The sequence below is a fragment of the Cygnus olor genome, chromosome 2, assembly GCF_009769625.2.
Source record: "Cygnus olor isolate bCygOlo1 chromosome 2, bCygOlo1.pri.v2, whole genome shotgun sequence".
Taxonomy (NCBI): Eukaryota; Metazoa; Chordata; class Aves; order Anseriformes; family Anatidae; genus Cygnus; species Cygnus olor.
The window spans coordinates 139178230-139191309 of NC_049170.1; the positions used below are offsets into that span (position 1 = coordinate 139178230).

At 42.5% G+C, this 13080-nt stretch overlaps 1 protein-coding gene across 2 annotated transcripts in view; it reads left to right on the top strand.

The window, feature by feature from the left end:
- The window catches only part of GRHL2 (grainyhead like transcription factor 2), a 64469-nt gene that overhangs the window by 7391 nt on the left and 43998 nt on the right, over positions 1-13080 (top strand). For both annotated transcript variants that reach the window (XM_040548650.1, XM_040548651.1), the window contains exons 2-4: positions 4530-4719; positions 7678-7745; positions 9278-9662. In XM_040548650.1, coding sequence (XP_040404584.1) covers positions 4530-4719; positions 7678-7745; positions 9278-9662 — 643 coding nt within the window. The remainder of the gene's footprint in view (positions 1-4529; positions 4720-7677; positions 7746-9277; positions 9663-13080) is intronic.

The following is a 13080-nucleotide window of genomic DNA, read 5'->3' on the forward strand; positions in this document are numbered from 1 at the left end:
CTTCAAAATTTGTTAAAAGAACAAACGCAATGTCCTAACAAGCAGTCAGATCCCCAGAAATGCCTGGGCTGGGTGCCCAGCTTGGCAAGTCTGCTCTGTGTTTCTGGGGTGAACTTCCTGGGCAAGGGAAAAGTTGGGGGCACACAGGAATAGACTTTGTTCCCCACAAACACCAGCTGGAACAGCATGCAATGCTGAGCATATGGTAGAGGAGAGCAGGGTGACTGCTTGCACAGTTCCTCCAGGCATATTGTGTCTGGGTCCATCCATGCACTCGAGTTAAAGGTATTTTTGTCTCCACACCCCCGGCTCTTTTTGCACCAGCAGTTAGTAGTGGGAAGGGAGAGAGGGATACATCAAACCTGTTCTTATTCCAGCCAGGATCAATGGGGTTTCTATTTTTGTGTGTTTCAGGATATTTTATGGTTCATGTTGAATCAGCGGGTTGTACCCTCTGCAGTACAGCTGCATCTGCATACTTTGAATTCGGTCGCAAATTTAAGAGGCTGCATGAACTTCTCAAGTCCAGTGGAAATTTCATGAACACCTCAATGGGCAGAGGAGACTCAAAGGCAGGAAATCTTTTGTCAATGAAAAGCAAACTCTGATCCCAAAGCTTCCTTCTTTCACCACTTTTCGTGAATGCCTTAATGGACATTTATGGTTCTGTGCAAGTTAGTTCACAAATTGCATCAAGTTGCGTGAGAATTTGTCCACAGTAGGATTTTGTAGCCCGAAGTGCTGGCTGGTGAAAGTTCATTATCTCAGATCTGAAGGACTCGAAAGGCCAGCCCTTTCCATTCACTTCATTTATTGACATTGAGATGGTTGAGTCCTGTCCAACCTGCCTGTCCCACCTGTGATGCTTTACTACAGGAACTAAAATGAAACAGTGATTACAGTTGTGGACATCTCTATTTATACACTACCTTTGTAGTATCTGGTTTTATAAAATTCAGTAATACTTTTTCTTAAATTCAACAGCATCAGTTTACCAGATGCAGAAATCACCAGTATCAATCTGGAAATCGTAGATACTCCTCTTAGGAGCAAAGCACACAAATTGTGCAAGGCTGGTACAAACAAGAAAATCTCTACTAAATAGTTCGGGGAAAAAAGATTTTGTAAAATAAAGGCCATGTAAAGGTCTGGTCTTGATATAAACATTCAGGTGTCAGGGAATCTAGCCCCTAAGCTAGACCATGCCTCAGAAAGTGCCTTCATCCTTACATACCTATAAACTAAGACACATAACCACCTACTACTGTTTAACGTAAAATAAGAGGAAAAATATTTGGCATTCATTAGGAGTTCATCGGATAGCTTGAAAGGAAACCTGCAGCTTTTCCCTGCCGAGTATCCCCACTTGTTAAGCTGTATCTACACCGTACAGTAGTGGCGTGATCTTGGCGTGTGTAGGCATGCCTCTCCTGGCTTTGAAGGTTAGTGCACGTCCCAAATGCGGCAAGGAGGAGGAGGAAGATGAGGATGAGCAGTGGGCTAGCCCCATCAGCAGCGGGCACAGTCAGGGTTGGGCCTATTCTCCACCACCTGGCTTGTGCTGAAGCTTTGGGCTCTTTTAGAAGATGCACCTGGGTCTAGATGGGGTATCTGCTGCTATTGCTGGCCTTGCTGTCCCCATTGAAGGAGATATTAAAAAATGTAAAACATTTGTCTCCTTTGCTTAGGGTGGGCTTGATCTTTCTGGAGCCACTGCCCCTCTGTCACATTTCCCTGACGTTGAGGTTCAGGACAAGGAGAGGGGACGCGTGTGCCCACAGCGGCCTCAGTTCCCAAGGGACACCCTCTGTCCCACCCAAACGACCTTAATTAATAGAGGAGTTTTCTTAAAGCCAGCACAGTTGTTTTGGCTGACTGCTTTGGGTATAATCTTTGAAATGATTGACTATGTTAAATCATGATAATTAGGCCTGACCATTAACCTCCCACAGAGCTGATTACAGGGCGGGGGGGGGGGGGGGGGGTTGGAAGAGGAAGTTTTTTATTTTTCTTAGTGCTATTGTTTCGGGCTGTTTGCAGAGTAAACACAACGAGTGTGGCGGTTGATTATGCTGCAGACCGTCTCTGGCCAGAGGAGATTATTTAATTTTTAAACATGAAAACTCTGAGGAGATGTTGGGGAGGCTCTGGGTCCGTGCACCTGCGGCTTCCCAGCCATCCCCACTGTTCACTTGCGGCCTGGTTGTGCTGGAAGCGTTTCTCCTTTACCTTAACTCTTCCCAGCACGATCACACACGACACCTCTGAGGGCCAGCACTACCTTTTTATCACTTTAGGACTGCCTTCCCCGTTAGGGTAGGCCGGGCGGGCTCCTCCTCTCCAGCATTTCTGCAGACGAGCACAGCACGTCTAGTGAGAGGTGTTTTTAAAGGGCATCTCGCTGTCTGCCTGTAGCCCTCATAAATCAGTTATGACTCTCACATGGATGTGAGAGCGCGGCCTAACAAAGGACAGCTCTCGACAGTAAGCTAAGATTGCTCCAGGAAGGCGAGGAGTTTCGTGTGCCGCACCGGGCTGCTGCCCGCCCTGAAATGCCGGCGGTGTAGCTGAAGGGGAGCTTTGTTGAGGAAAGGAGAATCCTTGCATGGAAAATGAGCTCCGAGCCAGAGAGGATTGGCTATTCCAGGACGGGAGCAGGCCCTCAGCCACCCCTGGCACAAACAATGGGGCCGCTGCAAATCTGATTTGAGTCGCTAACAATAAAGTATTGAAAAGGAAAGCAGGCCTAGCAGTTCTCTCTGTCTTTCCCTGGGTTCCTAATTTGTGCTTCAGCTTTTGTTTGTTCTAACAAACCTGCAACAACACAAATGTGAATACAAGGAGGGCAAAAATCCTTGGAAGAGGTGGCAAAAATCTTTGGAAGAGGCAGCAAAAGGCCAGGCAGAAAGAAAGGCCCTCAGGAAAGACGGGAAACTTCCAAAAATCCAAGTATTTTAGATGAAAGGAAGACATAACCTGAACTGAAATTGTTGGGTGTATTTTGTGAAGCTACGAAATGCTGTCTTCCCCCGCAGAGTTCATGAAACTTGTACTCCATGTTCCACGTAGATGATTTTGTTTTTCATTAAATAAAGAAACCTGTAAACAGTGCTCTTGTACCAAAGAGATGATAATCTCAACCCCACCCCCTCCTTTTCCTCAAAGGCCAGAGAAAGCATTTGGCTTCAGTGTGAAGTCCGTATGCTGCGGGCTCAATCCTACAGACATTCCCATCCCGTGGCTGAGAGGACATGCACAGTCCAGGCTGTGGATTCAGCTGGGCCCTTACCGAGCAGGCACCTCGGCTGTGTGGTTTTTGGATGACAATTCCTTGCAACAGCCCAAGTTTGTCATGCTGGCGCCCTGTAGGACGGGAGAGCATAAAGAGGAGACTGAAAAACAGTTTCTATGTGGAAGATAGCACGAAATGTCTTACAAAAGTCATGACGAATAGTGTGGCTAGTCTCGCCAGTGAAGGCAGTGTGTTCAGTCATTCCGTAGTCTTTGCAGCTTTGGGATTTGTACAGCGTAACGTGTTAAAAGTTTCATCAGGATCCTTGTAACCTGAGCCATAAATCTTGCCAGTGTTCTTGCAACGTGCAGTAAGCACAACACCTCTCTCCAACTGTTTCCCTGCCTACTCTGTTTTCCTGCTATCTTGTGTAACAGGAATGCTACTGCTTTTTTTTTCTTTCCCTAGCTCTTTTATCCTTGCGATTATTAAACATTTTACAAAAGCAGGTGCTACTATCTTGATCTATGTTTCCATTATACTGGAAATTTCAGCCACATCTGTGGCAAGTAACCTCTCGTGATATCCACTGGCACTGGTCAGTTTGTACCACTTCTGGGCTGGAGGAAACCGCTCCACTGCAAATCCCACCTACTAATGGTCTTGTGTATATTTGCCATGGCTCTGTAACTACATGTGGTCAGTGATAAAGTGGGAACTGAGCCCAAATATGTTAACTTCTTGTGCTCCATGCGCTGGACCCATTGCTCATATCTTTGCTATTCACAACCTGTCTGAAGTTGCTGACAAATTGCATTCCAAAAGCAGAGAATAGCTCAATTATAGGATGTACCCAGTTACTAAATACAGAACTAGACTCAGTTTAGGTGAACACTAGACTAGCATTGCATTTTTTTTTCCATTCATGTCTTCTTATTGTAACTGACCTTAGATAAATGTATTTTTCCCCAATCAAGTGTACATCTGGCAAAAATATTGGTGCAAAGTTGTTCTTGTATTATTGCTTCATTTTTTTTTCAAATATTTTAAAAATATTTTAATAGATCTAACTGTATTAGTAAAAATACATTTGAATTATAAGATCTACATACATAATTTTTTGGTTAAGTTCTGAAGATGTCTAATACTGATAAATATGTCACAAACTTTATTACAGAGATGCTTGATGTAATCATATGACTTTCATGTAGCTATGTGATGTTCTTTAACATGCCTTGTGAATTACAAATAAAATAATCCCTGCTGGATCACAATTTTATTCTTCCTGTCTATGCAGTAACAAGCGACTTGTGGCCTTAGTGCCAAATGACACTTCATTCAACACCAGACGAGCGTACACCAGCGAGGATGAAGCCTGGAAGTCGTATTTGGAGAATCCCCTAACAGCAGCTACCAAGGCTATGATGAGCATAAATGGTGATGAGGACAGTGCTGCTGCTCTTGGCCTGTTGTATGACTATTATAAAGTAGGTAACTGCATCATTATTCCACCCTGCTGCACTGGCAGGGGCCCAATCAGGCATCCAAAGAGCCATTTTTCAAAGACAGGAGTGACTATGTCTTGTTTTCTCTCTGGTACTTGCATCAAGCATCCTTTCTGTTTTAGGAAGCCTATCTGCATCTGTTTTGATGTATTTAGTTCTGGAAGGAAAACAAAAAACAAAATCAAAATTCTCATATCAATGTGCAAGCATTATTTCCTTTTCAGCATTGCATTCTTCCTCTTACCTAGGGAGAACTTTGGATGAATAAGCCCCCTTTTTATTTGTGCTCCTCTACTTGCAATATTCCTTAATAAGTGGAAAAGGGGAGACCTTGTCCATCTGTAGGTTTGTCTACATTTTGCTTCATTCCACACGTTTTAGTTTGTTCTTTGGCTGCAGTATCTCTCATCTGACAGTTTCCCATGTTATTTTTATTTGTACAAAGATTGCGGTAGGCTGTGTACAAACTCACAGTGAGGTTTAGCCCTTGCACTGAAAGTTTGCAGTATAATCAAGAGGTGGAGGACAGAAATGGAGCTGGACACAGATCTAATTCAATTTACAGGGGAGGCACTGACATACAATTTCAGTTTGTATCTAGTTTTATGCCCAGGGCTTTACCTACCATTTTGATACCGCATTTCTTTTTCAAATATTTCATAGTTGAAACAGGGCTTCTGCTGAAACTGGAGGAGAGCCCTACAGGGTGCAGAAATTTCACTCTGAAACCTAGGCTCACCTCTTTGTACTCTGGAAACAGAATCTGTGTTGCCTACCAAGCACTAAAATATGAAATTGTTCCTTTTTCCTTAAACTACCTCAGTGCTCCTGAAGCCACCTCAGCTTGAATTGGAAAGATGATCTTTGAAAGCCGGTAGAACAATGCCAGCTCCCCTCTTAATTCATAAGGAGGTGGAAATGGAAGTTAAAAATGAAAAACCTCTGCTGCCGGCATTTATTAGTATAAATGCTTTTAGAGAATGGGCTTCTCTTCCTAGTCTTAGCTACAATCATTAAATGAGTGTTCAGGAAAAAGGGTTTGTAGGCAAGATGCCATATACCAACCTTATGATTAAATATTGTTTTATTTCTCTACTGATAATATTTCAAGAGATGTCCCATTCTTTTGTGTGTTGCTGTCAGTAGAGAAGGACTTTCCCCAATGAGAATGAGGAGAGATCTTGTTCTCTGCTTCGCAGAGTTACCACAATGCCAGAGTCTGAAGTTAATTTCATAAAATTCGGGATGTGTATGACCATCTGGAGTGTTGGCTTCTGTCTTAGCAATACTCTGGTATCTAGCAGTTCATTAATCTGCTGGATTTTTTTTATAAAAACAGAGAACAGCCTATTCCCTTCCCATAACTGTGTTCCAGTAAACATATCTGTTCCTCGTTCCAGACAGTTGCAAGGACTCAAGGGTTCAGATGGAATAAACTGTGTTAATCTCAAAGCCATTTCCAGCATTCAATAATTACTTCTGTCTTAAAGAGGGAGAAAAGGATCATTCTTGTTGATGCTCTCAAAGAGGAAGTTAAAACCTAACTTTAGCTCTGTGCTGTACTCTGGAAGTACAGAGGAGGACTTCCAGTGCACAACACTTCGCCCAACACAATTGTCCTTATGTATCATCTGGCTCATTTGTTCTGATGTGCCTGGTAATTTTTTGAAGGGCTTTTTCCAGTCAATAGGAATTAGTTGAATATAACTCCTTTTTTTTTTTCCTTCTCCTTTACATTTACCTAAACACAGACCTTCGTTCAAGGATAAATATGTGATCTTAACATGGAAATCAACGTGTGTGAGCTGTGGCTTGGAACTCACTTCTAAAATACATGAAAGAGCTTTGTTAACCAGCAGGACACTTAACAAGGAGCGAGGATGTCCCTAAGAGCAGGAAAGGCTCTGGCTAGCACTCTTGGACTCTGCTGCTGTCTTGCAGATATAACTGATGTTAACCTTGGCTACTGTAGTGCACTGTAGTATTGTTTTTCTCTTTAAATTTGTATGCTTTCCTGATCTTTTTATAAAGTATTTAAAGATAAGAGGCAAGACTTCAGCCTGTTCTTAGGTCTATTCTTGCTCTTTAATCCTGAGTTAGCTGCTGTGTTGAAGTGGGTATACCTTCTCTTGTAAAAAAACAGAGTAGAAGTGTTAGATCCAAAATTACTGGTTCAGCAACAAAAGAAAAACACAGTCACGGCACCAACTTTGCCCTTGGTGATTTCATTTCTGTGCTGGCGTCAGGAAGCCAGTATGTGGGAAGGCAAATCTGTAAGTCACTTTTGGTGTCAATTTTGAGTCTGCTGGGGTCAGATTTGACTTCATTTTTACATCTCGTGGCTGCCAATGCACTCAGCAAAGCAGAAGTCAGTGTTCTCTGATGACATACCAGGGTGCCCTGACCTCTTCCCATGCTGGTGAAGAGAAGGATCCGCAGACTTCCCCTGGTACGAGTTCTGCATTCTCCTGACTGCTCTGTAGTGGGAGGACTGTGCAGCTGGCTCTTGGGGTTTAATTGAAAACCCTGCTTCCTCTGAGCTAAAAGGGTCTCCATGCAGTGCTCATCAAAGGATCATGTCTTTATTTTCATCGTTTGTTATCCAGTGAGAAGTGTGCGTGTCTGAGAGTTTGGGAATATAAGCTTAGATTTTGTCAAACCTAGACCTAGCTTGATATTCCAAAGATAAAGACATGTCGAAGAGAGCTTTGCTCCTGATTTGTGTGCCCAAGAACTAAGAAAAAGCACAATCTCTACGTTTTTCCCTTTGAAAATTATCTCCCTGTTCACAGTCTCCCATAGAAACAGAGCTCCTGGCATCTGTGAATTAGACAAAACTGATACGTTTACATTTTTCTAGCTGTTTACAGTAGAGCAATCTGAAGTTGCAAATACCTGACAGTTGCATTTACCTGACCCCATGCCTGATGTTGTTCTCAGGTTCCCAGAGATAAAAGGCTGTTGTCTGTTAACAAAGTGAATGATAATCAAGAAGACCAAGATAAAAGGTACAGTATTATTCAAAATCATACACCCAGATACTAACAGTGTTGATCGGTTGGGAACTGAAGAAGCTATGATAGCCTGAGGGTTTATGGTTTTCTTCCAAAAGATAAAAGAATGAAGAGTGTTTGAGGAAGCAAAGTTTGCTCCCTTTTAATTTATTAAAAAATAGGATTATTAAAAGTGCAACTTGCAAAGTAGCAGAAAGTTTCAAGGTTTGTGTTTTGTTTTGTTCTTTTGCTGCTGCTGAGATTAGTAAAATCAGATTATATTGATAGTTGGCTATTGACTGCTTTTCTTTCTTTTTTTTAAGGCAAAGGCTGAGTAACTTGGACTCAGTAGCCTGATTTATATAGTTTTATTTAACATAACTTTATGTCTACCCATATGCAAATAACTGTTAAAATTATTCCATTGGAAAGCTTTTGTTACTCATCTCAGATTTCAGCCCCCCTCAGTAGTCTAAAAGTTACTTGATGAGTCAGAGGAAGCAGATTCCTGCCTTCATTAAGGCTCGTGCACCAGAGAAAGTGTGTAGTTAAGGAGAAAGAACAAAGTTTTTGCATTTAGGAAGCTATCTTCATGAAAAATTGTAGTGGAGAGAAGCTACCTGAGGTTTATTTCAACGTAGCTAATTCAGGACTGCCCTCTGTGGTGTTTACTAGCTGTGTTGTGTGAAAGTTTAAATAGGTAGTAGGTAGAAAGTCACTGTTTCAGAACAGAATATGAAAGTGTTTTGAGGGCCAGCTTTACATCTGCTAACTCCAAAGAAATTCCAAAGTCGAGTGTGATCGACAAAACTGGCTTTTGGTGGAAAGCCAAGCGAGAGGAACCCTGATGTCAGAACAGATCTCCTGGGCTGAAGACAAAGCAGAAACCTACTAAAAGGTTTATAGGTTAACAATTTAATGTCAGTGCAGCTACTATGAACAATCTGATTGTTTTCAACAGCAACCGCAGGTAGAGACATGGGAATGCTGCTGGGGGTTACCTTGCAGCCACGATCTTGTTACTGATCTACCCTGATACAATGGGATTCCTGAGCTTGTTCTTTCAGAGGAGCATTGGTACCAGAGTTACATGGGCAGTAGCAGCCCGTCAACAGCCTGAAAGAGCATATGTCAGCACACGAATTTTGCTGTTCCTCCTATTTCACATGCAAATTATTTACTGTTAGTGATTCATACCTTGTGTTACTCTTTATGCTTACTTTGTGCCTAAAGGTTGTTGCACCGGTGGATTGACTTTGCATCCAAATTATAAGCCGAGACAAAAATAACCCCAGATATGCAGAATTTTATCATAACAAGTCCTACCAATTGTCTTTCCCAAGCCGTTAAAGAGTTTGGGACCTCTCTGCTTGCCTCGCAATGTCGTGTGCCTAGTATTTGTTAATGTACCACTTGTTATGGCAATGGCTTATCGGGGTTGAAAGTGCACAAATCTCCTTCCCTGCCATCTAAGACCATTAAGCTATCTGAGAAGGAGATTTACTTTATCAGGACAGTCCATAACGTTTTTTGGTTTTGTCTCACAGAAATTGTCTCAATACCACGGAAGCTCAGAGCAATTTGAGCGGGGGAGAGAACCGTGTGCAAGTCCTGAAGACGGTGCCCGTTAACCTTTCCTTGAACCAAGATCCGCTGGAGCCATCCAAAAGGGAATACAACACAAATGTGTCTGGCAGCTCGACGCCAATTACAGGGACTGGAGTGACTGTGGTAAAAGCAGAGGAGTTCACCCCTGTTTTTATGACCCCACAAGCACACTATGCAAGAGGAGAAAATGAGGAGCACCGAGGGGTTATCTTTGAGCCATACGAAGTGTCCAACATTGCTCCCCACACAAATTATCTCAAAGATGACCAGCGCAGTACTCCTGACAGTACGTACAGTGACACCTTCAAGGACGGAGGAACAGAAGTAAGTTTTTCATCTCAAATTAGCATCTAAGAACTCAATAAAAAGCTGTAAACAAGATAAGGAGATTTGAGCTTGTAAACAAGATAAGGAGATTTGAGCTGTCCATGAGAGCCATTAGAAAAACAGTAACGCTAGTTTCAACAAACTCATCTCCTTGTCATGTTCCTGTCTGTCTGTGCTCTCCGTAGAGGGGAACATCATGAAGTGTTTCAGAAAGCATTTTAAAATTTGTTTATTGCAAACTCGGACAGTAACAGATAGTGATCTTTTGTCTTCAGGGATATTGAAGCAAGTAGAGGATAGCTGCCATTCTGAAAGATCTGTTGTCCATTAACTAGATCTGCCTTCAGACCTATTCATAGCAGTAAGAAACAGCAGCCATTTGTAACTGGGAAATTCTCGATGTTCTCCTGAAAGTGCAAATGAGCAGTGTCAGTCTGTGCTGCTAGATAAGCCTAATTTATTCAGAAGCTGTCTGTTGCACCAGGCTCTGCTCTGCAACATAGGCAAGTGAGCAAAACTAGTACAATGAATTGACTGGAGGGGAATGGAGAAGTTAACAGGCAGGGAAAGAAGTACCTTCTGGCTGCTTTTGCCTGTAGCAAAATGATGCAAACAAGTGAGAACTGTAGAAAGGTAAAAATTATTTAAGGCTGACAGTACCTCTGCAGGCAATTAGACATATTAGGTGGTAAAGCTCTCCTCGGATTTTCTCCTCCTTTTCCTCCTCTTCAGTGAAATTGTACAAGTAACAAACAAAAGCACAAGACAAGCCACATTAAGGATAAGTTGCTCTTATTGAATGTGTGAGAAATTTGTTGTGTGTTTTTGTATGTGTATGGTAGAAAAGTAAATTGTCTCCATGCAGGCATCGTAGATCAAGACGTCTGAAGGTGAAATCCATTTTAAGATACAGAAACGTTTCTAGGTCAACTAAATGACTAATTAATGAGGGAATTCTAGCTTGCCATTGCAAAATCAGGAAAATCAAATCTGGGATTAGAAACACAGTTGTGCATTATCAAATCACAGTATTTCAGCTATTTTTCATTGTTGCTCATTGTTGTGGTTTGACCATTGACACTCATCAATGACTTTCTGTGGAAGTCTGCTAATAATGTACACATGGCTTTCCCTGGGGAGCTGCAGCTGAGCGGTTCCACCATGCTGGTTCGTTAGGGGACCTGCTGCTGGAAGTTACCTGCACAGACAGTCTGTGCTGCTCAAAGTGCTGTCTAAAGTGCAAAGTTGTTTAACCTGGTGGGTAAAAAAGGAACTTACATCTATTGTCTTTCCTTGCATCCCAAACTCTGTGTTATGGTATCAGTAATATTTTGTCAAGTGTTTTTTAAAATTGTTGATTATCTTTTAAAGCAGTACGATACTTGCCATCTATGCTTTCTCTGCAGCCTGTGGAGAAAAAGGCAGTTCAAACTTAATTGCAAAAGTGTGTTGAATGAATTTTCAGGTGGCATTCTCTCCTCTCTGTCTTCACCTCACCTCTGTACAGGCAGACAGAGCTTTAACTAGGTCCTCATCTGTAGCTGCCTGAAATGTAGGTGAGCTGAGCGCTGCTGTTAGCAGCCTCCCAGCCCAAAATGTTCTCATGTATATGACCCAGGGGAGCAGGAAGTTTTACCACCTCGCTGCAGAAACACTTAGCCTGTCCCTTCACTTGTTCTCAACCACCTAAATCCTGGGATATGCTCTCACCTAGCCATAGTGTGTTGGCTTCTCCAGCCACGTGCTGTTGGAAGGGGCAGTGGTATGAAGCAGGCACGGGGAGAGCATAAAGTAAAGTGTCCAGACATAAAAAGAGAGAAACTTATGTCAAATTAGTATTTAAAGTAAGAATATAGTTGTTCTTACTAGTTTTCCTGTTCATTTAGTTACAATCGCTGGGTTTGGCTACAGTAAATTTAGAAATTTAGTATTTCTAAATACTGTAGTATTTAAATGTAAATATAAATTTCTAAATACTGCAATATTTAGAAATAGTTTTTAGATGTTTATTGAGTGACTCAGTTCTGTTATACTGAAGGAGCGCCGAGTTTTTATAGGTCCCTGTGGTAGTGGATGCCTCAGTCAATCTGTGTTGTGTTCTTTTGATACAATTTTAGGAATGTAAACATACCTTTCTCATCTCATCTGTTTTCTTATTTAGCTGTGATTAATTTATGAGTCCTTTATAATATAGGACAAAATTTTCAAGGATAGGTAAGTAAATGGAATGTTTTTGAAAACAGTGGCCATCATGTAAAATGGGACCTGCATGCTAACATGGGACCATCTTCACTGAAACCACAGAATCACAGAATGGTTTGGGTTGGAAGGGACCTTAAAGATAATCTAATTCCAACCTCCCTGCCGTGGACAGGAATACCTCCCACGAGACCCCATAGATCTCTTGCAGTATTTAGCTTACCTGTTCTGATGCGCATTAATCCTTGACTTTTGATCTTCAGGAAATACTCCTAACTGGTACACATTACCTTTGCACCTCACTAGTATCTTACTGGGTATTTATTGTGGCACAGTTGCTCATAAGGTAAAATTAAAAACTGTTTAAAAATGACTTGACTTGATGCTTCTGGAAACGAAACAGCTTTTTGTTGATGAGTGGTGATCACAAAAGAAACACTGGAGATTAAATGTAATGATCCATTAGTAAATAAGAATCACTAAAATTGTGTTTCAGGCAAAAGACAAGCAAAGAAGAAAATGCAAGGCTTACATAATAGAGTACAAATGGGCTTGTATGCTCAGGCAGGCAGAGTAAAAATCCTTGCAAAAAGACTTCATTTTTGAGAATTTCACCTCTTGATATAATTTTTGATAGCTTTGATAGGTGTGTTTTCACTTTGTGAAGAGTGACTCTAGGTCTTATTTCATCTAGTAAAGTGTGCATATAGTAAAGTGTGCATTTCACTCAAACAGAATGGTATATTGAAAGTGAAATACTATCAGACTCCCTGGGTGGCTGAGGCCAGCAGGGCCCTCTGGAGCCACCCGGTGCCACCTGTGCCCAAGCAGGGACACCCAGAGCAGGGTGCCCAGCACCACGTCCAGGCGGCTTCTGAAGGGCTCCAAGGAGGAGACCCCACAGCCTCTGGGCAGCCTGTGCCAGGGCTCCGTCACCCGCACAGCACAGAAGTGCTCCTGGTGCTCAGGGGGAGCCTCCTGGGGGCCAGTTTGTGCCCAGGGCCTCCTGTCCTGGCACTGGGCACCACTGCACACAGCCTGGCTCCGTCCTCCCTGCACCCTCCCCTCAGGGATTTACGGACAGTGATGAGATCCCCCTGGGCCTCCTCTTCTCCAGGCTGAGCAGTCCCAGCTCTCCTCAGAGAAGAGGTGCTTCAGACCCTTGATCAAAGCCTTAGCCAGCATCACCACACCTATTCAAAGTAGGCATATAGTA